Genomic DNA, 27,689 nt, shown 5'->3' on the forward strand with positions numbered 1-27,689 from the left:
TTTACAAGCTTACCTTTTGTAACCCTCTCCTGCCTGGGCAGCACTGCTGCCTGCAGTATTTTGAAATAAATAAATAAATAAATGCGAAAGTTCCATGAAGATACCTGATGAAATTGTGCGGATGATTAAAGGCGTGGAAATTTGTAGACGTGCCGAAATCATGTAGGTGAATTGTGGCAAGTAAGTTTGCACTTGTGTCAAAATATTCTAGTCTGACTTGCATGCCCTGTTCGCATTGTGTGGAAGTTCGTTTACTTTGTACAATGAATGTGTTGATTATGTAGACACTGCTATCCTTTCACTCTGGAGTTACTATTGGAGGCTTTTCTTGAAGTTAAGTTTAATTGCCATAAGGGCAACTTTGGCTCAGTGAAAGTGTGCACAATGGATGTTGCAGACGTCTGCGATGCACTGGTTTCTGAGGTTCTGCTCTAGATGACCTTCACAAAATGAGGGGGGGGGGGAGGCTATTCAGGAATTCACACCTGTTATTAAAATTTGCAAAGCAACCACAAACTTTCATATTTGAGCTTAGCTTTGGAGACGTAGCCTTCCATGGCTTAGCAGCACATTGGAATCCGCCTGCACTTTTCGTGGGTGAAGACAGGGTTGAAAAAAACCTTGAAAAAACAAGACAAGATTAACGTTCTATGGTTACCATAGACAAACTGATTGCGTGTTTTAGGGGTATCAGTTCACAAAGTGCTATTGTATTAGTACTGTATATGGTGGAGACTGTGAAAGTGCCTTTGATGAATTTCGAGTAAGCTTGAATGGTTTATCTCACTTGTGTCCTGTGCACTTGCAAAGGCATGAAATGTGTGCTATTAGGCTCCACACATTTGTTTCATGTTCCTTGTTCCTTTTTCCTTGCTGATGCAGAGCGGACAAGAGTGACGTGCTGACAGAGGACCTGGTCCAGGCCGAGAAGAGGGTAGACAGCATCAAGCAGACGTGCGCCTGCACCCACAAGCGCATCCTTTCCTGCCTGCACAATGTCTCGCTTGAGGACAACGAGAAGATGCAGGTGAGTTGCGTACCTTTCCCTTCGCATGCTGCTTCATATGAACCCCATTTACTATGTACATTGGTGCAGTATCGCCTCCTGTTTGTTTACAGTTAAGGCGCCTTAAAACACCTCTCATTGAAGGGGGCGCTGCTTTGTCTGCACAGGCTCAAAGTCATCCCCTTTTTGTTCATTCATCTTGGCTGCTGATCCCAAAATCACAGGTTCGATTCTCGGCAGTGGCAGCTGCAGTTAGATGGCAGCTAAGTGTAAAATGCCCATGTGCTGTGTGATGTCGGGTCTCATCGAGGAACCCCAGGTGATCGAAATTATTCTGGAACCCTCCGTTACAGCGTCCCTCATATCCAACTTCATTTCCATTGCATGTGAAACACAATCTTTACATTCAGGTCATTGTGGTGCATTTTTTTCGTTTTTTTTTTTTCACGGAGGCATTTATGAATGCATTGTCATCTTGTGTTGAGAAACCAGCAGTTGAGGCACTTTTTTTTAGTTTCCGAACACAAACTGTTCTACAGAAACAAATTCGCGGAGAATCAGAGTATGGTAGGGTGGGCCAGTAAATGATTTTTGTGGCCGCCTTCAGGTTGCGTAGATTTCTGGGCATATTTGCTAGACTTCAGTTACTGGTAAGTGATATGGATTATGAATTCAGAGGTCTTGAGGACGCGGTGTCATTCCTCTTTCGAGAGGTTACGGCTGCTGAGTATGCATAACGAGGCATGCAGCAGGCCTCAGAAGCAAACCCCTTGGGCCATATACTTTTAATGGAGGGTGTACATCTGCTTAGCTTGAATACATTGTGTTTTGTTAAATCCTTGGTTTCTGTAGAGGGCTGTTGTTAATTCACTCACTCAGTTCAAGTGGACACTTATGTCTCATCATCATCAAGTGTATTTAAAAAGGCTGGCCTTAATTGGAATGAGTCTGTGGCCCCCTTAAAGGTTGAAATATTGAGGTCTCACAGCATAGCCAAGACACTAAACAGGCATGTCATTGCATTAAACTGGGGGTAGTGCTGTCTTCATTTGCAGATTATTGTGCTTTTGGGATTTCACATGCATCCATGTAGGCTTGTTAAAAACGGACATTGATGTCTTGTATTTCCCGCCGTTCATGGATCTCACCACCCAGACGGCCAGCAATATCCGACGGACATCCGCTCAAGGTCCGTACGTCCGAAGCCGAATCCGGACATCCAGAGGAAGAACGAAGCAGATCCAAAAGCGGACATCCGAATTCAGATGTCCAATGGGCATCCGAAAATCCCGATATCCGAATCCGGATGTCCGGTGGGTTTATGAGGGGCGTCCTACTTAGGACCGGTTTTGAAAATGGGCAGAATGGAAAAATTAATTTTTCCATTCAGCAGTAATTTGGTATATTTCATGTCTGGTTGCTGTAGGAGGCGGGGAGGCCTAGAGAGCTGCCCACTGAGGACTCTTATTAGAAGCTCGTACTAGCTCGGTGACCTCTAGTCTTATTTATTGTGTCTTACAACACTGTTGGTGCTGAAAAACTTATCCATATTGCAGGCTGTAAGAGCAGCACATGGCACCATGTGTGCAATCTTTAGCACAGGTGTTTGAGCACAGACGCCGCGCTAACTTCGTATTTGGCACGCGGTGTCCCGTACTCTTAAGCGAGCAACCTTTCAGCGAGAGTCCTTCTGCAAAAAGAAAAAATCTCTGCAGAGCTTCGCTTGTGCATTGAATCCATCGCTTGGGCATAACCTTCCCGGCGGTCTAACTCGCTGTAAGGATGTTGCACTGAGAACATGAGTGGGTGCAGTACTGCATCTTGGACATCACAGGCCCCTCCACTCACATGTTCTTCCTGCCCTACTCCAACCAAGGAGGCAGCGCTTAACTATTTTTTGACAGCTTGATCCGGTCTTAGTGCAACGCGCGCGACTGACTGCGCAGACACAGCTCCACCCAAACCGCCAGCCAGATGCACGCGTGTTGACACATGCGCCTCACATCGAGCCTTCATTCGTGCTTAAAGGTTAATTTGTGCAATGAACAAAAAGCAAGCCTCGGACAACGCGAACGATTGATTTTGTTATAGTGCCCTAGTATTCTAGAACACAATAATTTTGGTTCACCATGTTTGTTTATATTATCGGATTCTTGATAGACTTGAATCGACTTGAATCTTGAATCCAGTATTGCATTTAACCAAAAAGTAATGCCTTCTAGTGATTCCGAACGCTAAACTACAATTTTAAACACTTTAGAAGCTACTTACACACTTTATTCTTATTTTTATTTCTGATTGCAAAAGAAAAGGCTGGCTTAAAAGCCCAAACTTGCCACAGCCGATCGCGAGCCACGCTGTAGTAAACAAGAAATATGGCCGGTGTTCTTTGTGGCTATATGCTCTTGCGAGCTCGATTTGCCGTTTTTTTTTCATCAAGCGCTGTCGCGGACAGTGTGACTCTTGAGATCGATGAACATGTATCTCATGCATCAGTAGGTGACATCTGTTTTCGGCAAAGAACTATTGACAGGAAGAGAAAGGAGCAATTTTCCATTTAGCGTCGTTGTACTCTGAAGTTGGGCAGTGGAACATTTCATGTGAGGGGTTACCGAAGCAAAGCAAATACCCGAAAATGCACCCTAGGGTGGTCAAGTTTACCGGTGATTAAAAAAAAAAGCTTGGAAGTTAGAAAAAGTTTCCCTGCGTCGCATCATCGTCTTACGCCCGTGCACCCAGCCTGTACGGCCGAACTCGAAGGGAATGTGCAAAGCGCCATGAAAGGTGAGCCCATTCGTCTGAAGCGCTCGTGCGGTGCTCTATGAAGGAAAGAAAGCGAATTTTTAGAACAGGTACGGAATTTCAGAAATATTCACGCTCAAGTACAGCCCGATAGGAATGCAGCCTCGTGCAGGAACAAGCACTTCATTCTTACGCTGCGTAAAGTTTTCTTTCATTTGCTCTACATACCACCGCTCGAGAGTTCTAGACAACTGTGCTCACCTCTGTATACGTGGAAAGATCACGGTGACTGTTTTCGCTGTGGTTTTGTAATTTTCCGTATATGTATATTGTGTGTGGTGTTTGTCGCTTCGTAAGAAGCCTTTTCGTGCAATAAATGATTTTTCGTTGGACCTATTGCTACTTATTTTGTTCTTAATGATAACAGTGGCCTGCCGACTTCCTGCTACAAAAAGCATGCAGAAACCGCTTGAATAACCTGGATATGCACGGTACCCTGCGACGGTCCGAGAAATGTCCGTATGTCCGCGTTCGGATGTCCGTCGGATGTACTAAACATGTTCCGTGGTCTTAGTTATTTTTTGTGTTAAAAGGTGATGCAGAAACAATGAGCGGGACATTTGTGTGTGTACTTCATACCTTCTTATGCACCAAGGAAGTCTTTGGTGAGCTTTTAGTACGTTTAAAATACGGTGTCTTTACTCATTTAAGAATAAGGCCTGACACGATGTTTATAAGAAAAAAGCTTGCGTTGTAACCACACCATGGAATTGGGGTGTACTGAGCGTAGCGTGGCACATGTGTTGTCATCATTTCACATTTTTTTATTTTGTGCAGAAAAAAATACCAGAGCTCGCCCTGTTCCACAGCCTCCAGGAATGTCACAAGAATGTTGGCAACCAGACACTGCTTGGGTAAGCATTTTCGTTTCTTATATGCTGTGAAAAGCCGTGAGATTGTGTGGCATGTTGGGCAATTAAATAATCCCGATGCGAGGTGAAGTGAGGCAGTACATGAGGGATGGGGTGTGTAAAACTGTTCTTGGAACAAAAAAAAACATAACCAGGGAATGACATTGACTGTAATAATATAATGAGGCTGTAGCAACACCTCTTGAAGTTTCAAGCAGCTGCACATGGTCAAGTGAGTTCTTCAGGGGCCATGATTGGCTGATTGCTTTCGCATCCAACACTATTTCGATGGGAAGTACCGCATCGGTGGCCTAGTCGTTGAGCATCTGCCTCGCATGTGGGAGGTGCGTGGTTCGATCCCCAGTGCCACCGGGTACCCACCGGTGATATAATGAGCACAAGTTTCCCTTGGCCTGGTGCTCAGCTTAATCAGGGTGAAATGCTTGGGAAATCGGTCTTTGACCCCACCTTGAGCAAAACGAAAAGACCTTGTGCCGTGGCGCTCTTTGGCTGCAGATGCCCTTGCACCATAAAAATTGACTGTCATCATCATTATTTCGATGGGAAGTGCTGTCAGAATAACAGAAATGGGAAAGCAACATGGCAAGAGCTATTGAGATACGATAATGTGAGGTGTCACTAGAAGGCTTCACGTGCCATCTTGATGAACTTGTTGTGTGCAATCAGCCTTAGAAGTGCGAGCCATGCACAAGTCTCTGGTTTGTTTACACCCTTTCAAACGATGAGGTCACCATTAGCATCAAGGCTGGTCAAGTAAACTTCAGGGTGATGGTTATGATGATGCTATGGCCTAAACCCTTTGTAACTGGTGCGAATAAGCATTGTGTCCTAGTTGTGGTATTTGAATTAAAAGCAAAACAGTAAATGAAACAGGTGAAACGAAAACACAAATATAAAAGAGGAAGAGGGGGAATAAACAGGTTCGGTGGCGCCACCTGCTGACATCTATTGTAACAAAAAGCCCGCTTATTGATGGGGAGCTAAGATTCATTTCCGTTGTTTCTTTTTTTTTCTGATTCTACGAGAGCTTCCCTGCTTTCTCTAGGGCACAGTGCATAAAAATGCGACAACCTTGTACATTTTGTGACATTTTAATTTAGAGAGAGATTCTGGGCAAATATTCTGGAATTGGGATTCTGGGAACTGTCTCATCAAAGCACTCACCTTTTCATTGACAAAAAGGGCTGGTAGTGTTTCCAGAGTGTACTCTGTCAGTCTAGTGTAGCTTCTTGTTCCCACTGAGTTTCTTTTATTATTGGGTGACGAACCCTGTGAAAAAGACCACGGACAAGAAAGGGAGGCACGGACAACGATCTCGTTCTAGCTAAGGCATACATACCGACTGGCCCAAGCCTCAGCTCTACTTTTTTTCTGTGCCTCTTTCAAGGTCTTACAGCGCAGTTCCGGTGTCTGCTGTTATGTGAGACAGATACTGCGCCATTTCCTTTCCCCAAAAACCAATTTTCATTTTTTTTTTCTCAGATTCAGATCCCGTATTTTAAGGGAATCACTACCAGAAGCAACATAAATTTTGATTGCTGAAACTTGGTGATTTTTCCCAGCAAGATTTCTTAAATCAGGCCTTTTTTTCACAGCCATGTTGCATGGTTGAATGTGGTACACGTGAACGGTAAGGCTATATGAGCTGTCATTTTGGGAGTCAGCTGTGTCGTACATTGGGGGAGCCTTGAAAGCAGTTGTTTGGCAAGCCAAAACTATGAGACTTTTCTCCCCTCAAAAATGTACCTTAGCGAAACACTGACAGTCAATGCAAAGCGCAGTGTCCTTGATGTTTTTTTTTTTTTTTCAGGGAATAGCTTGAATAGCACTTTTATCAGTGCCACCTTCAGTGTGCTTGTAGGGTCGTAATGGGAGTGGTCGTCCCAAGTGTCAACACTGTACTTTCTTTTATTGCATTAGTACGATCTTGAAATGTTTTGTTCTTTAGTGTAGGTAGTACATTGCGCTGAGGACACAGTCCTTAAGCACTTTCGTGGGGTTTTCAAAATTTCCAAATGCAAGCAGATCTGAAAATATGGCTGTGGTGCCCCATCTGATGATGGGCTTTTATGCACCTTTATGTGCATGAAGTTTTCTGTATATATCTCTTTTGTAACCTGCTGCAGTTGCTCAGTGGTTAGGGCACCTGGCTGTTGAGCGGGAGGGCCCAAGATCAATCCCAGCCTGTGCTTAGATGGAGGCAGCACGTAATGAGCCCTCACGTGCCTTGTGATGCAAGTGCATGTTAAAGTGCCCCAGGTGGTCTAAATCAATCTAGAGCCGTTTACTACAGCATCCCTCATAACCCATGTGTCTCTTTGGGACGTTATTTTCCACGATTTACCATTTATTTATTTATTTTTTGTAGTTTGTGATTTCATTGTGCCATGCATCAAGTGCTAGGTTTTGTGGTGGTAGCAGATTGATCTGGCCTGTTTTGTCACAGAGGCTAATTCAGAGTGCATTTGTTTTTTAGCGATAGCTACATAACGGTAGCATTTCAAGCTTTCAGCGTGGCGCCACCGCCACCCTGTGGCTGCTCCGCCGCGCTGTCACGTGGTTGGTCGTGTGGTGCGGAGCAGCTGCCGGCGGCGTGGCGACGTGGCACTCCAAGTTTAACCAAAGCTAAGCCACCGCCAATTTTTTTACCCTTTTTTTTTCTCAGACAAGTGCTGGCTGACTGCGCGAGTCTCCAGATGCGGCTAGGCCAAGAGCTGCTCGGCTACGAGCGGGAGACTGACCGGCAAGTCCTGCAGCCCACCACTCAACTGCTTGAGGTGGGACCTGTGGCATCTTGGCGCCATATTCACACAATTATATACTGACACAAGAAACCGGGGGGCTCTTAACAACTTGAGATCTGTTCGAGGCACATACATTGCTGCATCCTCAGTCATCAGCTTAAGCACATAAAATTATTGACGGAAGCGCTGTCTTTGCCAAAAGTAACTAGGCAACAGAGTTTCTTTCTTAGCCGTACATTGGAGCACTTGCCACGTCCCTACATTCTGAACACTAAGGACTAAAAATGGAGTAATCTGTCCTCTAATGCACTCCCTTTTATGAAAGTGTGCTAGAGGGCAACGTACTCCATTTTTACTCCCATATAGGCATATTCATGTATAGAGTGTGAAGACTAAAATGTCTCGGAGAGGTAAGGACTTTGCACTGCTTTAGAGTTTGAAGGGGCTCTGAAAGGGGCTCTAATAAAGTTGCAGTATGGCTGGGATGTTAAAGCTCGCCGCTTCACGAATATTGTCCTGCAAGAAATTTTTAATGCGCTTTGTAGAAGCTGAGTTATACCTCAACAAAATTCGAATTTCAGCGTCTTCGTGCCTTTCCCTCTCCTCTCGTCACTTTTTGCACACTGGAAGGTCAACGCTCCTCCGCCGGCCTCACCTCCAGGAGCGGAGCTTCCTGGCCCGCCGGAGCTACGCGGCTAATTGGCCGCGGCCATGCTAGCTGCCTGACGTCTGAAAGAATCTAACCAGTAGCCGCCTGCCAACATGTGTACGTAGATGCGAGCGACGGAGGAGGGTGCGACCACGAAAAAGTCGCCGGGAAGGGCTCGTCAACTTTCGCGCATGATTGTGGGTGCTCTGCTCCGTGTAGGAGTGTATTATTTGGCTGAGGTTTTCATGACAACACAACGCGGTGATTAGGCGGGCTGATGTGCTCTCCTCGGAAGGTGTTTCAGCGCCCCTTTAAGGGCATCATAAGTGTTCCCCTGCACAGATAAGGAACCTTGTTGCCTGGTTTCTTTTGGCAAAGACTGTACATTAGGTTGCACACTGATATTGCTGCAAGGTTGTTTTTTCTCAATCAGATTTGTTCTTTTTTTGCCGCCAGCACATGACGTAATTTATCATCTCCTTCCAGACAGAGGCACGTTAACCTGTGCGTGCCTGCTCGATTTTGGCAGATTAGTGAATTGGAAGTGTAAGTGTGTATTTGAGTTAAGAAGCAGCTGACAGTGCACACAAGCAACAGCATTCCACTTGCCTGACCTCTTAACATGGAATTTTGCCCCCGCCTGCGACAGACGGACCTGCCCAACATCTCCAAGCTGCGGAGGCAGTTGTCCAAGCTGACACTGGACATGGATGCTGCAAAGAACAGGCACGTGCTTTGGACTTCAGTCACGTGCATCTTGTGTTGACAACGTAGTAATGCCTGTGCAGTCCACTTTGGTGCAAATAATGGCTGTCTTGTGAGGCTCTTCAACCTCCAAAAGGGATGAATTCGCAGGCATCAAGGGAGCTCTAGGTTCCAGGAACTACCTAGGAGTTTTAATTTAAGAGGGTAAAAATTTGTGAAGAGGAGGGCAGGCCTGTGGTAAAGCAGAATGAGAGAGAATAGCACGTCGTGAGACAATGAAAGAAGCTTAAGCGGAGGGAAAATGTGGTGTTGGATTGCATGCTTTCTGGCAAGACTATGATGACTGTCTGCATTTAACTACATGGGCACAGTCTTTAAACGCTTGTCTGTTCATCCATAGTGCTGTGAAGTTTCGGCAAGTGCTGCTTTCCAAAAGATCTGTAGCGTAAGGAGAACCACATAAGTACCTCTGCATGACTGAGTGGTTTTGCAGTATTTTGTGCTCAAGTTATTTCACAGCAGTAATAATGGGGTAGACTGTATTTGGCATGTACTAAAAGCACTTTACCTGTATCCTTCAAGCAGAAAGTATGCAACAAGTATGCAACTTTGGCAGTACCCACCCATGGGGTGGAAATATGGAGGCTAACAAAAAGGGCTGACGTTGAGGACAGTGCAGCAAGCTGTGGAAATGAAGATGATGGGTTTAACGTTAATATACCAAAATTGTTCAGAGTGGGTCAGGGAACAAACGCAAGTTAATGACATCCTAGCCGAAATAAAGAGGAGGAAATGGGCTTGGGCAGGGCATGTAATGCGAATTCAAGACAACCGATAGTCCTTAAGGGTAATGAAGTAGACTCATAAGAGAAGCCAAGTATAGCAGGCGGTTGCAGAAAGTCAGATGGGTAGATGAGATTAGACAGTTTATGGGGATAAGGTGGCCCTTAACTGGTATAAGACAGTTGAATGGAGGGATAAAAAAGAGGCCTTTGTCCTGCAGTGGACGTACTAGTTAGGCTTACACTGATGATGATGTCATCTCAAAGTTTCCCAGCCGGTCAGGAGCAACTTAGAGGATGGTGTAATGCATGAATTCAAATTGACATCGCACAGCTGCATTCCTTTAATGGTGGCTTCCTACCTTCAGTGCCTCTAGAAGAACTGGTGTGTGGCATCTTTGCAAACAAGAGGGCGCTTACTGCTGGCGTTCTGTGTAAGTCGGGACATGAGTCGTCCAAAGCAAATCTGTGCATTAGATGGTTCGAGCACACATTGACATACAAAACACGTTTCCTTAGTATTTGTTTACATGTGTCTATCTTGGAAAGTTTCAAACGTGACAGAGGCTTGTACAGCCTTCCTGATTTTTAATAATATAGTGCGAGCGTCGACCAAACTGCTGGTCAGTGCCTTATAATGGCGATAAGCATGAAACACGGCGAGAGTTCGCTCGTGCACACGAAGGCTTTTATTCAGTGACTCTTTCACTTTTTTCGGCGTTTTCATGGCTGAAAATCGCAATTGTCCACACTGTGATTGGTTGTTTCTTGATGCTAGTCACTAAGGGATCCTATTCCTTCTCCCTTATTCTGTGATTTGCAAGTAGAAGTGTGTGCCAAGGCTTCTTGCACAAACTGTAAAACTATCACGCGTGCATGCTTTCACCGGTGTCCGGATTGGCAATGCGTGTCCGCAGGTACCAGACGGCACTGAAGCACGTCCAGCAGTCCGGCAACCTGGCGACTACCGGCGGTGGCACAGCAGGAGGTGCCGGCAGTGCAGGGGGGGTCGGTGGAGGCAACACTGGTGGGTCGACCAAGACTGAAAACCTGCGCGAGGAGGCAGAGGACGCTACCAGCAAGGTGCGCACTGATGTTAAAAGGACGGCAAGCAGAGCTTGTCGGCTTACATTCATTTTTTAAATTTAAAAACCACATAGGCCACGATGGATAGAGAAGCATTTAAAACGCACAGAACTGAGATTCTGCATTTGGTGTGAGAAAAAGAAAATGCTTTATATTAATTGTTCTTTTCAATAAACGTCAGTGATGGGATCAGCGGCAGAGAAATGCTTAAAATGCTCAGCGCTGAACTGAGATTCCTCATATACTGCGGGAAAAATAAAATTCTTTATATTAATTGCTCTTTTCAATAAAGGTCAGTTGAAAGTTCAGCATTGAGTGTGTTCGAGGTGTTCGTCATCTTTGTACTGTTTCAGATTTTAAAAATACACTCCGATGACGGCCACCCAACTGTATCAGATGGCTGCTTGTGGATTGATCATGCTCATAAGCAGATACCTCACCTGTGCATGGTACAGTTACATTCAGTGTGACTGGCAAAGCACCGGTGGTAGCATTCACTTAATCTGCGCAATATAGCATTGGAAGACAGTGTATTTTTCGCTGCAGGGAGTGGTGCCCTTTCAGCTGGCAACTAAAGTAGGACCAATCAGTCGTACGATCTTTGTGTCGTATAATCGGAAATTTCAGAATAGACGTATTCACATAATAAACGCACCCGCTACAGTCGTTGTGAAAATGAAATTTTTTCCCCCCCGTGCGCGTTATAAAGGTGCGGCTATGCTCATCCTGCTAGCGTTTGTACAGAGACTGTGCTGCAAGGGGGAATTTGTACATTGACGAGGCATGCATGCACTCTTGTCATCGCGCGTTAAGTTGGCATCACATTTGCCTCAAAATCGATGCTTTGAACGATTCTTTGATAGGCTGAGTATAATTGAGCTCCTTCTCTTCCATATAGACCACTGGGGACCAGCCAGCTGTATTGAGGTGGATAAAAGTTGAAGGGGCACTCACATAATGTCTTGAGTTTCAGTGTCAGTTATACTACATGCAAAGGAACTCGGAAGAGAGTAAGTGACTAAAAGGCACATCGCATTTGGGTTTTCATTAGTCGCGTAACCTTGCTATTTCATGACGTCATTTCACGTGGACGACAACGATGAGATCATGGGGAGGGAGGTTGTCCCGCTAGAGCAGATTCCACATGCCGGGTGGCCCGTTCCGGGCGTCACACATTCACTCCCTCCACGACAGGTGGAGCAGTGTCGGGACGCCCTGGCCGCCGAGATGTTCGGCCTGATCGGGCGGGAGCCCGAGTTTGCCCACCTTCTGGTCCAGTGGTACCAGCTGCAGGCCGACCACCACCGCCGAGCGCTGGCGCACATTGACAATGCCCTGCCCGGCCTCTGGGGGCTCATTGGTAGAGTGACCTTTTTTATGCTCTTTGTTCAGAAATGTATGAATCATTCTCGGGAATCAGTAAGATACTTCCGTTATGTCTGTACCCACATTTCGGCTCTTGTGCCTGCATGTTTGCACGCATGAGACATTTGCTTCAGGCTATTTCCACTGCAGGCATGAGGTGTGAACACTTTTCTGTTTGGCTCCAGCGCTTCGTCAATTTTTTTCATGCTGTTTCCCTCCTCATTGTGCTGTTTGGGTGTCTGAAACCCTATCGCCAGTTGCAAGAAGTTTTTAAGGATTGGCAGACTTGTGTGATGCCCTTCAACCCCTTAAGAGCTCAGATTAAAAAAAAAATGGTCATTTTGGTATTGTAACAGAATGGCTGCTGCCATCTATGTCTTGAAACTAAAAGTGCCATTTGACGCCATCTGTTCATCAAAAGCCATTCCAAAAGTAGTGAAATACCCATGATGAGGTGAGCTCGTCATAAGCGAAAACATGGCACTCGTTCGTGACGAGCTGAGGTCGGCCTAAACATTGAAGGGGTTAAAAGGATGCTGAGGTGCTTTTTCAGAATTCAGTGAGATACAAGGATTCGAATGTATGACACTTTTACGTTAATCATGCCAAGTTTTTCTGTGTTAGCGTTTGAAGTGACGCCACCGATTAAAGTCACGACGATCTTCAGGCTTCTCCTCAAAGCAAAATGGCTCTCATCATGGTACGATGACTAGACTGGCACACACAGCTCTGGCATCAACCGAAACCCTGTAGTAAACGCCTTGCAGCTTTTAAGGCGGAAGCCTTTAAACGGCTCATTGTCAAGGTCATCTGCCGTTAGCAGAAACTGTCACAGCTTTCTGACCTCCTGATTGGTCTCCTCTGTGTTGTGATGTCACTGTCGTCAGGCGCTTGAGGTGGCCTCCTGATTGGCCGCTGTGTGGCCTGAAGTCATTGTCTCGAGGCACGCGTGTCGACCGTCTGCTTGGGTATGGTGTGGCAGCGGCGGTGGTGGCAGTTTACTTTGCAGTATCGTGTGGGAAGGGTGCCTTGTCTCGAAAACCACTGTCTCCCAACACGCGACGTGTGTCAGCCGCTGAACACAAGCGGCGCTCAAGAGAGGCTGAGCGTATACGTCGCATGCATCAGGGCGGCGAGGTGCGTCCGACACCACAGAGTCCAGGGACGCGACGGGCCAATGCAAGAGAGGCAATGCGTTTGAAGTGACTCGCTGCATCTCCGGGCACCAAGGCAAATGAAGCTTGGCTTGGAAGAAACAAATCGCCATTGGCAATGGTGTCAGGCTTCCGCCGTTTCACACTTTAGTCTCGACAAAGGGTCTTCCATAATTTTTGGCCATAGATGGCAGCACAGTTCAAGAGGAGCTCCAAATATTGCTCCGGATAGTGTGACATTTCTTTTAAACCCTTTGAGATTATGGGATTTTCGTTACTTGTGTCATTGCTGAGATCCGGCATTCACGGCTACGGCAGAAAATGCGTGTCTCTAGGCGGTCCGTGAGACCCTTCGCATTCCCCTTTCCATGCAGGAAACTCCCCCCAGAAGCCGGTATTTGGTTTTCCCCTGGAGGAGCACCTACGGGTCAATGGCCGCCGCATCGCCCTGGTGGTGGAGAAGTGCGCCACCTGCCTGCTGGCCTCTGGCATGGATGAGGAGGTGCGCCCCAATATTGCGTCCCAATTAATTGAGTAACTGAATATACATACTAGTAGCTAACTTGGCAGCGCACTCCGCTGGCAAATATATTCTGTTAAGTAGAGCACTAAAGACAGAACAGCACTTGCTTGTCTTTGGTGTTTTGTCGCATATGTATGTTATTGCTTGCGCTATTTTTTAAAACTCTAGTTGAAATTCATATTTTGATCACTTGGAAAGTTGATAGATTTATTTTACTGCGATGTCCAGGGAGCGCTGTCAATGGAGACAATTGCCACGCTGGTTCAAACGTGAAGTAAAGAGCCGTACAGGGCTTTTGCTAAAAATGTGCCTTAACCTGAAAGAAAATGCAAGCCACTTGCGCTAATGGGGCACAAGGCTACATTGTGAGAATCGTATGCACGCTTCGTAGCTCAGTACTGTTCTATCATTGCTGCCGTAATGGGCAGCGGATGTCTAGTACAGCTTTCTTAGCTACAGACTTCTCATTCACATTGACGGAGGGGTAGTTGCACGTGTTTGCATTGACTGAACAGCGTATTTGTTGAGTGCTTGGCTAACATTGTGCATTCTTTGATTAATCGCCTGCATTTTCTTGCTTTTGCAGGGTCTGTTTCGCATCACAGGAAGTGCGTCGAAGATCAAAAAGCTCAAGGTGAGGCAGTTTTTTTCTCCTCCCACTTTGGGTGTGGGGATCTGTGTCGGAACTTCTCGGAAAGAGATCTTGAAGTAGACTTCAGCAAAACACCTTTTTCTGGGACAGTTGGTTAATTTGTTTCATCTCGAGAGGAAATGGCGCTGTAAAAAGAGGGGAGCTGGTAAGAGAAGACGCACTGAAGTTGTGGTGGTCTACCATGTGCTTGTCTGTTTTGGAATAATCTGAAAGAAACATTTAAAAAGGTTCTTGAAATTTTTGCAAAGTCTTGAAGTAATTTGAAAAGGTTGAAGAAAGGTCGTAAAATAATTTTGTAGGACTTGGTGTACTGAAATTGAGAGTGAAGAGCGCATATTCATTGTCCTCTTACAGAGCAAACAAACTGATTGACGGATGCCCTTCCAAGATGTGTTGCGCCTTTTTTTGAAAGCAAGGCGGCCTTGGTTGAGGTTAAGTTTTTAGGAGCTGTGTGCAAATATGGTTAGCCGCCCATTTTATCTTCATTCGCGCCTCTGTTTGATGACAAGTCTTAATTGGGATAAAGTAGCCGGCCGATTTTTCGGACTCCAATAATTCGGACATGCTCGATATTGAGGACTTCGCTGAGGAGCCATCACGCACCTCATAGGAACGTACACATTTCACGGCCAATGTTTGAGTATCTGTGGACTCCAAAAGTTTGATTTTTCCGACTAGAATAGACGCCAGCAATACTACTGTAGAGATTGTTTTTCAACCGAAAGTTTGTTTTTTTGGCCTAGTGTAGATGCGAGTGGTTATCGCTGTCGCAAGTAATTGGTTCTCTGCCTCTGTGAAAGGTGCCATCCTGGATATAAACTGAGTCAATCAAATGGGCTGGCCTGGGTAGGTTTGGCTGTTTGGTCTTCATCACTGCCACTATGTTCTGTGGGTTACCTCTCGGTCTTTGCGAGCATCTTTGCCCATGGAAACTGACTGTTCTTGCTTTGCACAGTGCATGCATTCCTTTGCAGCGTGACTTGCGGCCACGTCGCACTGTCTGGTATTGTGACATGACGTGGTGCAGACATGATGAAAGCATAATTATGGCTCAGATACAGTCTATTATTATCGCCTGCGAGTGGAACACAGGGAGCGCGGAAGTTTGTGATTTTTAAGCCCGTTTTTCATAGAAAGATGATTCTTTGAAGCTCACGGTTTTTCTGGACCATTTTCCGGGTACCACCAAGTCTGAAATACCGGGGTCGGCGACTGTATTGTTGCTTCATGCATCGCATGGTTCAGAGTGTTGCAGTAATGACCGAGTGAGCGAGCACATACAGTGACATGCGTGGGTAGTGACCATTTGCAAGGCAAAGAATGCGTTTTGCACAACCAATGATTGCACATGCCAGCTACACTGCCTCCAACTTTGCCTTGCTTTGAAGGCAAAAGTCTGTTTAGAGTCCAAATCTCCTTTCAAGCTTTTCTTTGCTTGTATGTGGCTAAACAAGAGAAGTAAATTGCCAAGCATGTAGCGGGGTTGACTTTGGTGTAAGAAGCCTGCTACCTGAACTTGGTAATGTTTGTGCTGAAGGATGTCCTTTGATGGTGAATTGAAAGGTGTGGAAGCTCGAGAACTGGTTCTCCTTGCAATATAAAAACAATATATCGCATGTCTTTGTGCAGTGCAATATGTGTACTGCCCGCTGCTGCAAGAAACAACTTTGCAAGTACCTCTCTGAGACGGTGCGCTTCACGTTTGATGTGCGCTTCTCTTTTCAGAGCGCGTTCAACGCGGGTTTTGCTGACATGAGCGAGTTTGAGAGGGACCCCCATACTGTGGCAAGTGAGTTGGCTTCTAATTTCGTTTTATTGCACGATTATTTATTTGTCATGCAGAGGGTGCACTTTCTTTCGCTGAGAAGCACCAGAAAAAATGCTCGTCCTTCTCTCATCAAGTAGGTGGGCATTGCTTGTGACAGGTTCAGCAAAGAGCTAGCCTTAATGAAATTTTTGTTTCATGGCTTTAGTAAACTGAAGGGATCAGTGCGGCATACGAGTTGCCGGCATGAAGCCTTCAAGCTTTAAGGGACACTGAGGAGAACTCAATCATTTTTTTTTTTGTTAGCAAAATCTGATAGTTCGGCATTTCATGGCTTTGTTGCCGCTTGTCCGGGCGGGAAAGATGCATTTATTTCAAGGAAATTTGGATTCGAAGATGAAAAAGTTTTTCCCGCTGCTCTGATTCAAACTCAGGGAACTCTTATGACGCCACGGCAACTCTTATGACGTCTCAGAACGGAGTGACGTGATACGTGACGTAAACGCAGACTCCGTGATTTCTGACGGCTAGCGGTGCGGTGCGCAACCTTCCTTTGCCAGCCTCAGAGATTCGTGGCTTCCATGAAGTAAGGAAAATTCCTCCAAGGTGGCGCCTCTTGTCCTAGGAAGTCATCACGCTTGTACTTGCAAGATTGGCCTGGGGCGGCGACACCTGTATTTTGGTTCTTGCTATTTTCTACTTTACAAGAGCTTTGTTTTCAGTAAGAGTGGCGTTCTTGTGATCAGGAGCTGCTATTCTATCGATACAAGCCAACTTCAATTTCTCCTCAGTGTCCCTTTAGGCATTTTTGTGAGTGTATCATCCAATTCATGCTAGGGTTGTACCTCAGCTGGCTGTTTCGAAAGGAAATTGGATTTTGTTTGCAAGGCTACATTTGCAAATAAATGCGGATGCTCATGCCTTGCATGAATCTTGTCTGTCCGTCCAAGACTGAGCAGATGCTTGGAGCGTGGGACACCGAAACGGTAGAAAAAAAAGTGGCTCTGTAGAAAGTGTGTTCTAGTAGTATGTGTGCAGAATGTATGGTTGGGAATCGGAGGTTCTGTCAGGTGGACAGGTTATATTCGAGAATGTCATTCTAGTACAAACCTTTGTAATGTCTCATTTTTCACACTAACCATAAGAGAATGGAAGCGATTGTCTGGTAGCCAAATGCGTTCTACCAACAACAATTCGTTTTTTACTCAGCTTTAACACCCTCCCCCCTTATTACTGCTAATGCCCTTGGACAAAGCTGGGTATCTCTGAATAAATAAGATCAGTGAAAAAGGGAAAAGCAAAGAACTGTGAATTGAAAAGGATCATTGAAGTTTTTAGTGCTTTGTGCATCGCTTGTGCAGTGCATGCAAGGCCATCACACTTTGCTGAGGTTGCACTGATGACTACGGTTCAACATTTATTGCTGCCTGTGGGGTGTGCTTATTGGGCCCATTGTTTCTCAGGTTGACTTGTCACATTGTTCAGCCTAATTGGCATTATTAATTCTTGTGAATACACGTTTGCGGACTACAGCAGCGCGCTTTGGTGGAACGGAGTGTTTTGAGCAAATTAGGATCGCGGTGAAATTCCTGGCCCCTGTTTTTGTCGCTACTATCGCAGGTGTGCTGAAGCTGTACCTGCGGGAGCTGCCTGAACCCCTGATGACCTTTGCCCTGTATGAAGAGTGGGTGAAGGCTGCAAGGTGTGTGTCTTTTCTTTATAGGGGGGTGGCTGATATGTTGTTTTGTTTTTTTATCTTTATTAACTCGCACGTATTTCTGGCACACACATGAAAGTATTTCGCAATGTTCTTGTACGAAATGAAATCCTGGAGTCGACAACCGAAAGCAGACGTCTTCATCTAAGCAGGGCGGGAGTTTACTTCACTTCACTTCACTTTAATACCTTAAAGACCCTCGTTAGAGGGTATTACATAAGGGGTGGGGCACACAGAAATGAAAACCAGAAAGACTAACAGATAAGTTGAAAGTTATACAAATATAAGATTATCACTAAGCAAGTACACGCGTCCCTCCACTGCAGCATCCAAATTTTTGTGAGTGGTAGTGTCTCTGGCCATAAAAATCTGCAAAATTCAGTTCAGCTGCCCATTTAGCAGGTAGATGTTTCACTGATGAGTACACATCAGAGCTTTATTCTTAATGCATTCTTTGTTTGGAATGTTTTATCATTGGTGGCCTTCTTGTGGCATTCGCAGTGTTCCCGATGCCAGTGCTAGGCTGCAGGCTTTGTGGCAGGTGGTCAACAGCCTTCCCCAGGCCAACCACGACAACCTCAGGTGCGTCCACCTTTGCATGTTTTTTTTTCTGCTCTTTTCTTTCCCCATCATATGTGCTGCTGTTTACCATAGAGGAAGCCATGAGCCAACTTAAGAGTTCTTGCCTTTGCTGTCCTTGTTACAGATAGCTGAAAGCATGTACAGTCATGAGCAGTATGACAGGGAACAAACTTTTGCACAAATTTGCGATTTTTGAGGTTATTTCCGCACTAAATTGGAGAATTACTTTTGCATATTGTACACCAAGACAAAGACTAGTTACAAAACAGAAAAAAAAGTTTGTCACGCATAAAAATTATCAGTAGATGAGTGTTCAATCTTTGTTCCCTCTCATATTGCTCACGTCTGTACCTTTGGGAATCCTCTTTCCAGATGCAGGCAGCCAGCCGTGAATGAAGGGTAGAGTTGAAATACTCTTGCATGATAAACACTGTACAGTTGTTACGCATAAAATTCATCGTATTGCCTTGTTTATTTACTCAAGTCACACTCTTATTGGGCAAGAATGCGTCACGCACACTGAATGAGGTTAACAACTTCAGTTTGACAAGAAAATTTTTTTCTATGATGGTTTGGCCGTGTTGTCATCTTGGATGCATGGAACACATTTCCAAGGGCATTAATAGAAGTGGAAACATTGCTCGTTTGTAAAGCTGGGAAGTGCAAAATGTACTCAGAACTTGTAATAAATTTTGTAATGCTTTCAGAAAACAGAGACAAATAGACTGCAGTAGAATTGCTAACCATGGTTGATCTGCGCATGCCTGTGCACATGCATTGGTTAGCTGTGATGTGGAATGGCCATGCTGCACAGAAGTGGTGTTGTAACTTGCAAGCTAGCATGAAGCTGGCCAGAATCGTTGCCCTGATCTTGGTGACTCGGTCAATGAGTGGAGTGTGACGAAAGGGCGTTCCGCACACACGTGGCTGTCCTGCCCCGCGCAGGTACGTGGTGAAGTTCCTGGCGCGCCTGGTGGGCCACCGAGAGCAGAACAAGATGAGCTCACAGAACATCGCCATCGTCATAGCCCCCAACCTGGTCTGGCCCAAGGAAGAGAACCAGTCCCTGCACATGGGGTGAGTGAGCTGCCCCAACTCTCTCTCTTGCCCCTTAGCCACATGATTGTCTTAAATTTGCCCGCCACGGTGGCCCAGTAGTTCGGGCACTCGGCTTCTGAGCCGCAGGACTCGGGTTTGAACCCGGCCTTGGTGGCTGCGTTTTAGGTAGAGGTGAAATCCAAAAGGTGCCCATGTGCTGTGCCATGTCAGTGCACGTTAAACACCCCCAGATGGTCAAAATTAATCTGGAGACCTCCACTACGGCACTCCTTTCTCTTTCTCTTTTCACACCCTCCTTCATTCCTTCCCCTGTGGTGCAGTTGAGGTGTCCACTGAGATGTGAGACAATTGCTGTGCCATTTCCTTTCCTTGCAACCAATTTTCATGGTACAGTGAAAGCTCATTAATTCGCACCTCGTTAATTCGAACTTTTGGATAATTCGAACTGACCGTTACGGTCCGGCCACGCTCCATAGGTGTCTATGGGTAAACCAACTCGTTATTTCGTCCGCACGTCGGCTCCTCCATGGATAATTCGAACTGCGCGCCGCCGCGTGGTGATATTTCATACTTCACTACAAGCTTTCTTTGTGTAACGATAGGTGGCGCGAACGCTCCAATCCAGCTCACCCACTATCATCGCCATCAGCTCAGTCCCGGATGAGCGGAGCGAGGGGGCGAGGGCAGCGAGGTGTCGCGAGTAGCAACAGGTTCTTTTCCTTGTGGGTTGCTCTTTGTGCCGGGTCGCCCTTTGTGTCGTGTCACTAGGCCTAGTATTTTCTTCGACGCTCCGGAATCGTCCTGCTGCTGTGCGATCCGTGCCTCGAGTCTTAAGAGCTGTTTCCTTCGATCGTTGCGGAGTTCGCAATGTCTTCTCGCGGCCAAGGCTACAGCGCCAAAACGCTCAAGGAGAAGGTAGAAATCCTTCGTGAAGTGGATGCCGGGAAGGCAAGCAAATTGGAAATTGCGAAGAAGCATGGCATCCCTAAAAGCACGCTCTCAACTTATATCAAGAACAAGAGAGCGATTGAGGATGCCTATGAAAACGAAGTTTTCGCCAGCAGTCGCAAGAGACTTCGGCCTGCGAAGCACCCGGAATTGGAGCACGCGATGGTCAGTTGGATAAGAGAGATGAGAAGCCAGGACATTCCAGTGAGTGGCCCGATGGTCATGACGAAGGCAGCAGACTACGCGCTTCGCCTTCACATCGAAGGTTTCAACGCCTCAGAAGGCTGGCTTCATCGCTTCTGGGACAGGCACAACATCGTGTTTCGCGCTTTGTCGGGTGAAAGCAAAGATGTCAACAACGAGACATGCACGACATGGCAAATGGGTGCTTTGCGGGAGTACCTGGAAGCCTATTCGCCGCATGATATATTCAATGCGGATGAAACAGCGCTCTTCTACAAGCTGCTACCAAGTAAGACGATGACTTACAAGGGAGACAGCTGTGCAGGCGGGAAGCGTAGCAAGGAGCGCGTAACCGTCTTGGTCGCAGCAAACATGACCGGGACGGAGAAGCTGCCCCTGCTCGTCGTAGGTAAGGCCCTGAAGCCTCGCTGCTTCAAGAACATCCGGACGCTGCCAGTGGAATACACCGCTAATCGTAGAGCGTGGATGACGCGGGAAATATTCAGACAGTGGCTGATCAAGCTCGACTGCAAGTTTGAACTGAGTGGAAGAAAGGTTCTTTTTATTGTGGACAATTGTTCCGCACACATGGTTGATGTGGAACTGAAGACTATTAAGCTGGCCTTTCTCCCGCCGAACACAACTGCAGCTCTGCAACCCATGGACCAGGGCGTCATTAAGAATGTAAAGTCATTTTACAGGCGCCACATGTTGGAACGCTTGGTTTTGTGCGCGGGCACGGACTACTCTGTGACACTGCTCACAGCTTTGCATATGTTGGTGCATGCCTGGGATCAGGTCACGGCAGCAACAGTTTCTAACTGTTTCCGGCACTGTGGCTTCAGTGTGGCCGATGAGGGCCCAGGCACGGAAGCAGCTTGTGAGCCAAGTCAGGAGTGGATCATCCCCGCAGGTTTGCGTGATGCGCTGGAAGATGTCAGCTTCGACGACTACATCGACGTAGACAACAGTGCAGTGGTGTGTGGTGCTTTGACCGACGAGGACATCATCACGCAGGTAACGGGCGCAGAACCTGTCGTCGATGACGACGAAAAAGACGACGAAGAAGAGGCGCCAGTGCGGCCTTCAGCTTCGCAAGTGATGGAGGCGATCGGTGTCGCGCGCCTGTTTTTCAGTTTTGAGGAGGGCGAGGATGATGCTCTGCGTCAATGTCGCACTTTGGAAAGCAAAGTGATGAACATTGCTTTCAAAGAAAAAAAGCAGAAAGTGATCACTGATTACTTTCGTCAATGAATAAAGTGAGTTGCAAGTGTTTTCTAGCAACCCAGTCTCGTTTCTGGCATTTTTTTTCATGCCTTTCGTTATTTCGAATTCGGCTTAATTCGAACTCGTTAAGCGTCCCCGTGGAATTCGAATTAACGAGCTTTCACTGTAGTTAGGCTGCTACTGCAGCAGATAGATCAAGGTTTGAACCTTGATCTTGAACATTGATCTTGAACCTTCTCACTCGAACCACGTTGGCCGAAGGGATACCACCTTTAGCAGGCTGCGAGGTTGTCCGAAATGGGGGCTTGGCCCGCGAGGGGTGCAGCGGGGTTTACGGAGCTTCTCCCAAGCGAACATCCCTAAAGAAAGCCGGGCACCAGGCCGGGGGACGCTTGTACCCATTTTTACCGGTGGGTGTCCGGTGGTGGGTTTCGAACCAACCACCTCCCGCAGCCAAGGCGGGCACCCTTCTAGGCATTCCTGCTGAGCGGCATGTTGATGAGCAACAAACTTTCGGTTTGTGGAAACATTTTCCACAGCATTTACCAAAGTTGACGCTTCTTGAGGACTGTCCTATACTCATCTCGACAAGTTGTCTGCAGTGCTGTGAAGGCTGTGGCAGTCTGAGCCAGTTGGAATGCCATGCACTGCAAAAACGTGTTGCTCCGTGCCTCTCACCTACTTCGCGACTGGCTTTTGGAGAAAAGAGCACCAGTGTCCACATGCTGTGCGCAGGAGACTCTGCCTATTCAGTGAATGCCATGTTTATGAATGGTGGCAAACCACCTCGCAGCAAGCCTCCACATTTCTGTGTTTATTTGTGCAGACTTTCTCTGCTAATTTAACCAGTTTATGAATCTTTAGCTGTGCTTTCAAAACGCCATCCTAAACTACATTTTCGATTACCGCTATAATTGTTTGCAAAATAGCCACAACTGTGCTCAAATATACGAGGGACTATTTGATCTCTTCCTTGGACCTGATTGAACGAGAGAGCTCTGCAGTGCTGCAAAAAACTTGCAAGATGAAGTATAGAGGCTGGCAGATACAGTAGCAGCTTGTGTTAAACAGGCTTTCCTCTGTACCAGGAGCCATGCTGTCTATGTTGGCACTGTTCAAGCTCACTGACCTCCATTCTGTCCCTGATCAAACGGCAGTAACCCTGTTGCTCTTATCAGTGCTTGCTTTTTGAAGTAAATCAGAGTTGTCAATGCTAACCCTGAAAAAGTCTCACCTCTGCCCCCTCCTCGCTTCTTTTCTTTTTCCCCGAAAGTGTCAACATGGGAATAGCCAATATGCACAGCTCCATCGTGGACACCCTGGTCAACTATGCAGACTGGTTTTTCCCAGGAGGTTGGTAGAGCGGCACATCTTTCTTTTTTCCTTGGATGCTATTGCTTGGCAGTTTTAGTATTAATTAATCAAGAGTGCTAACACTAATGTAGTTTTTTTTAATAATGCTAATTATAACCAATATTAACGGTGTTCGAATATTGTTGCTTGCATGTCACCGTTTTTTGTTGATTGTATGCACAGCCACCGGCAGTAGTCTCCAGACCGTGGCAGCTCTCAGTTATAAACCTTTATTAATTTTGCAGTCTAACAAACAGAGTAAAAAAATTCAAAACTAAATGGAGTTTCAGGATCAGGGTCGAAAGTTTCACCGTACTGGTCGTGCATTGCAAATATTTAATCGACAGACATCGGGTACAGTGCCACCAAATATTTGCTGTTAGGGAAGATCGGTCATTTTGTGGTGTGTATAGGCGTAAAAGACGGACTTGTTGCTGAGAAAATCGGATTTGGAAAAAATTGAACATCTTTTTCTCATCGCTTGATCCAAATTTGCCACGTAAGTACCTTTTCGGGAGCGGCGCACCTCCGTAGCCTCCTAATTAAAGATCAGTTTGTCGTAGCCTCCTAAATGGCGTAGAAGAAAACTATTGACGGTGTCATCTGAGTTTGCACGGGGAGAACACTGGTGATAGCGGTACTAGTATTTGATTCTTTGGTCTTTCCTAGCCTATAAACGGTCCCTTTTCAATTAATTCAGCCCCTTTGTCCTTAAAACTTGGCAATCGGGCGACGCAGTCCTGGATGTCCCTTTAATTGTAAAATGGAAGTGGTGCTTTTTTTTTTGCCAGGGAACTCTTTGTTGACATTGGTGTTTAACACAGAGCCAGGAAAATTTTGGCCCTCATTCTTGGCACGTTCAGTGGAATTCAGGCATGGTGCCACTTGTACTCCAAAGAGAACATGCGTGGACAACAGGAAAACTCATCCAGTGTCCATATTTTTTTTCTCACTCCAAGTGATCTTTTTTCTAGAACGAGGTGCTGAAGGTTTGAGATTGTTCAGCGGGGCCTCTTTTCATTTAGTGTGCCATTGAACAGGCACAGTACTGTCGTAGTGTTATGAACTTGGCATAGAAAGTTCGATAAGTTTGCGTACGTCCATCGTGGCAAGTTCACGGCAGAAAAAAGATGTCGAGGCGGAAAGAAATTGCCTGAAGATTTTAAAGCGGGATAAAATGACGGCTTGCAGTGAAAATGCTGGTTGTACCTCCCCGTGCATCGGTAGAAAAAAAATGGTGGGAGTGCCATTTGACGCAGTTAGTGGCGATGCTGTGCGTTTCTTGCCTTGCCCATGTGTGGAGTGGCGTGCCTTGCAGCTGTGTTATGTTGTGGTGTCTGTCTTGGAATGTTTTTGCATCCTTTCTCACACATTCGACCCCGCAGCATCTTCTATGTCGTTTAGTTTAGTTTATTCATTTCAACTAGTATACCGTGTACACCTAATGATATCTAGAGTGAAGTCTCTCAATCCTTTGGATAGCTAGTAATGCCTGAAAAACGAGTGCTTTAGGTCTTCGGAGGTTGGGAAAATACAGTGAATCCGGTATTGAACTCGATCAGGGCTGCGAAATAATTTGGTAATAAAGCATGGCAATAGATGAGCTTATCTGTAACTTAGGCGCAAGAATATGGTGTACTCACGGCAGCACAGTGACTCAAGGCCCACCAGAACACAGGCAGCGTACCGCTCGATGGTTGTCACTAGGCCTAGCCTTCTTCCAATTGAAGCTAGTCGCCGCGTATCATAAGAGGTCTAACACTGGTTCCAGTGTACTATAAGCTGAATAATATCTAACTAAAATTAAGGTGCAGTCAATTCCCGCAATGCCTTTGGCAGCAAAACAGACCAGGTGAGGACCGCTGGCAGCTTTCGGTCAGCTAGGTTGGCTTCGCCACATGATAAACGTATTAGACGCTGGCTTCTCCACATGACAGCCATGTTTGCATGGAAAATGCGTGCCGCTGTACCGAAGGCTACCACAACCTACACAACACGTTCTTGTCGTCGCTCGGTTTTCTAGCATCTTCGCCTGACTAGCACTGCTGGCTGGTGTCCAAGGCCATGCACCCAATGCACCTCAGTGTGCGAAAAAGGATCACGGTGGTGCCAGTATGGCAAATGGAACTTGCAGGGACGGTGCCATTTAATATTTTGTATTGATTGTTCTTCCGAATGGGAGTTTGATAAATAGGAACAGTAGGACCAAATTTCGGCATGGGATCTTCAAGAGGGTGTTTCAGCTGCTTGATAGAAACAATGATTCGATATAGCCGGGTGTGATGTATCCAGTATTAACTGTACACGTTGTGCTCGCAAATTGAGTTCTCTGATAAAACCAGAGTGTTGTCTTTTGCACCACCTGGAACAGCATGAACAAGGAACATTGGGAACCCAGCTGTGCGGTTTCCTTCACAACGTTAGCAGAGGCATGTCAAGACATTCCCTGCTGCTATTCATTTGTGGATGGTAGCTGCTGTTGACGGAGTCCATGGTGCCCTTTCCCAACGCCGTGTATCCTCCGCCTCCCCCACTCGCAGACGAAGACTTCTCCCCTTCTCCCACAAGAACAACGGCCATGCCCGAGGGCCAGCACGCGTCCCACCCGACTGCCGCCACCACCAACGGTGATGTCGATGGTCACCTGGCAGGGTAGGGTGAGAGCGCCCCCTGTTCGCTCGCTCTCTCGCTTGCTTCTTTCCTCTCTAACATTGCACCTGTTCCTGGCCAATGCCGTCTTCTGCACACCACTGCTGCACCATCCAAGAATTTGCATACCGTAAATTTCAGTATACAGTCTGCGTGTTCTGTTTAAAAGTTAAAATGTTGAGCTTTGTGGACTATGTATAGGTGTGGACTATGCGGCATTTACTTTTTCATTAGGACTCAATATAGCATATAGCCCAGTGCGATTCTGTGTAACCGCAGTGGACTATAAATTGGGTGCAGACTAGGTAAAAGGTGTTGAAATTGTAGTGAACAAAAAATTCTGGGGAGGTATAATATTGAGCCCTGCGGACTACTATACACTGGGTGCAGACTGTATACTGGAAGTTAAGTTATTTGCTGTGGGCTAGCATTGCAGCTGCTTGCTTTGAACGAGAGAACAAGGCTAGCAAAAACAGAGTGGGTGCTCAAGTAAGAATGAAAAATATGCCTCAATGAAAAGAGGAGGCAAAGCACCCAGGAAGTGGTAGACGCAGAATTGTGGATAAGGCTCTCGTGTGTCGTTATAGGTGTACTTGCAACTGAAAATTTGGCAAGCTCACCCTTGCAACCTACTGTTGGTTGGAACAGAACCACGCGGTTGCAGTATAACCGCATCAACATGTTTCTTGACCTTTTGTTTCCCAGGCTGCTATGTTGGACTAATGCACGGCCAGGGTGCCAGGCGACCGTTCTGATCGAGCGATGACTGTAGACGGTGTGGGTGACATGGCAGGGTAAACCTACACAGAATGGCTTCCGACCACTAAGGGTGGAAGAAATGTGTCAAGGCAGACATGCAGGCCAACAAAGCTTCAGTCCCACGGGTCCCAGAGAACTGACTGTGAAAGGCACCTGAATACATTAGACGGCTTGGGCAGATATCTTTGCCGTCATGAGATCGTTCACCTTGTCACGTTGTTTTTGTCATGTCATTGTGGTTGGGTTATCAAGTCTAGCAGTCTACAGGGGGACACGGCAGGATAGAGCTGAGAGGTGGGGGCTGTCACTGAGACGGGAGGTGCAGGCCAAGAACTTGGCTGACGATCACAGCGCAACAGAGGCTGTAAAACTTCCAGGCTGAGGCAGTGTAATATGCCAGCACTTCAACCACATTATGCAGTGGCACGACATGGGGGATGGCATCATGAGAGACAGGGAGGGGCATGACTTGATGACCAGCAGGCCTAACGCTAGCGTGCCGCCATGCACTACTGTGCACGCCATCCTCTTCCATCTTTGTTATAGCAGTATCGATGGGTTCTGCTCGAGCTGAAGGTTTTATGTGAATAAAACTAATTATGGATAATACTTATTTGCAGGTCGATGCAGTCGAGGCCACCTCTCACTTGTTTTCACACACAGACAAGCTGCATTTTGTGCACTGCTTGGAAAATTGGGCATGCTTTTGAACTCGTGCAGCGATGAAAGGAAGAATTTGATGGAGCATTCACTAAAGCTGCCTCCGCATAGCTTTGGAAGCGGTCCGCTTCAGGAAGCTTGCTTTGGGCGACTGTAGGCATGCTTTTCTGTGCCCTCTGGCACATAGGGATCTGCAAGCTTGGGCGGCATTGGTGTGTGTTGGAATTGCCTTGCTTGTAGTGTCGCATGTGGAAACTCGTCTGGTGCATTTGCTGTGTTGTATTTGCTTTCCTGTGGTTTGAAAACAAATGTGGCTGATTAATGCATCGCACAGGTGCAGGGTGTTGGCATCCAGCATCGACTGATGTATGCATACAAATCTTCGCAGTACTGTCCGTTTCGTGTATCATAGGCACTTTGAGAGTTTTTCTTTCTCCAGTAAGGATG

At 46.5% G+C, this 27,689-nt stretch overlaps 1 protein-coding gene across 1 annotated transcript in view; it reads left to right on the plus strand.

The window, feature by feature from the left end:
- The window catches only part of LOC144101613 (uncharacterized), a 99,162-nt gene that overhangs the window by 65,868 nt on the left and 5,605 nt on the right, over window positions 1-27,689 (plus strand). The window contains exons 2-15 of the mRNA XM_077634755.1: window positions 883-1,027; window positions 4,586-4,662; window positions 7,346-7,457; window positions 8,723-8,799; window positions 10,478-10,643; window positions 11,841-12,006; window positions 13,540-13,667; window positions 14,275-14,322; window positions 16,066-16,129; window positions 17,726-17,807; window positions 18,324-18,404; window positions 19,350-19,481; window positions 23,095-23,174; window positions 25,715-25,826. Coding sequence (XP_077490881.1) covers window positions 883-1,027; window positions 4,586-4,662; window positions 7,346-7,457; window positions 8,723-8,799; window positions 10,478-10,643; window positions 11,841-12,006; window positions 13,540-13,667; window positions 14,275-14,322; window positions 16,066-16,129; window positions 17,726-17,807; window positions 18,324-18,404; window positions 19,350-19,481; window positions 23,095-23,174; window positions 25,715-25,826 — 1,470 coding nt within the window. The remainder of the gene's footprint in view (window positions 1-882; window positions 1,028-4,585; window positions 4,663-7,345; window positions 7,458-8,722; window positions 8,800-10,477; window positions 10,644-11,840; window positions 12,007-13,539; window positions 13,668-14,274; window positions 14,323-16,065; window positions 16,130-17,725; window positions 17,808-18,323; window positions 18,405-19,349; window positions 19,482-23,094; window positions 23,175-25,714; window positions 25,827-27,689) is intronic.

Source organism: Amblyomma americanum, chromosome 8, assembly GCF_052857255.1.
Source record: "Amblyomma americanum isolate KBUSLIRL-KWMA chromosome 8, ASM5285725v1, whole genome shotgun sequence".
NCBI classification, from domain to species: Eukaryota; Metazoa; Arthropoda; class Arachnida; order Ixodida; family Ixodidae; genus Amblyomma; species Amblyomma americanum.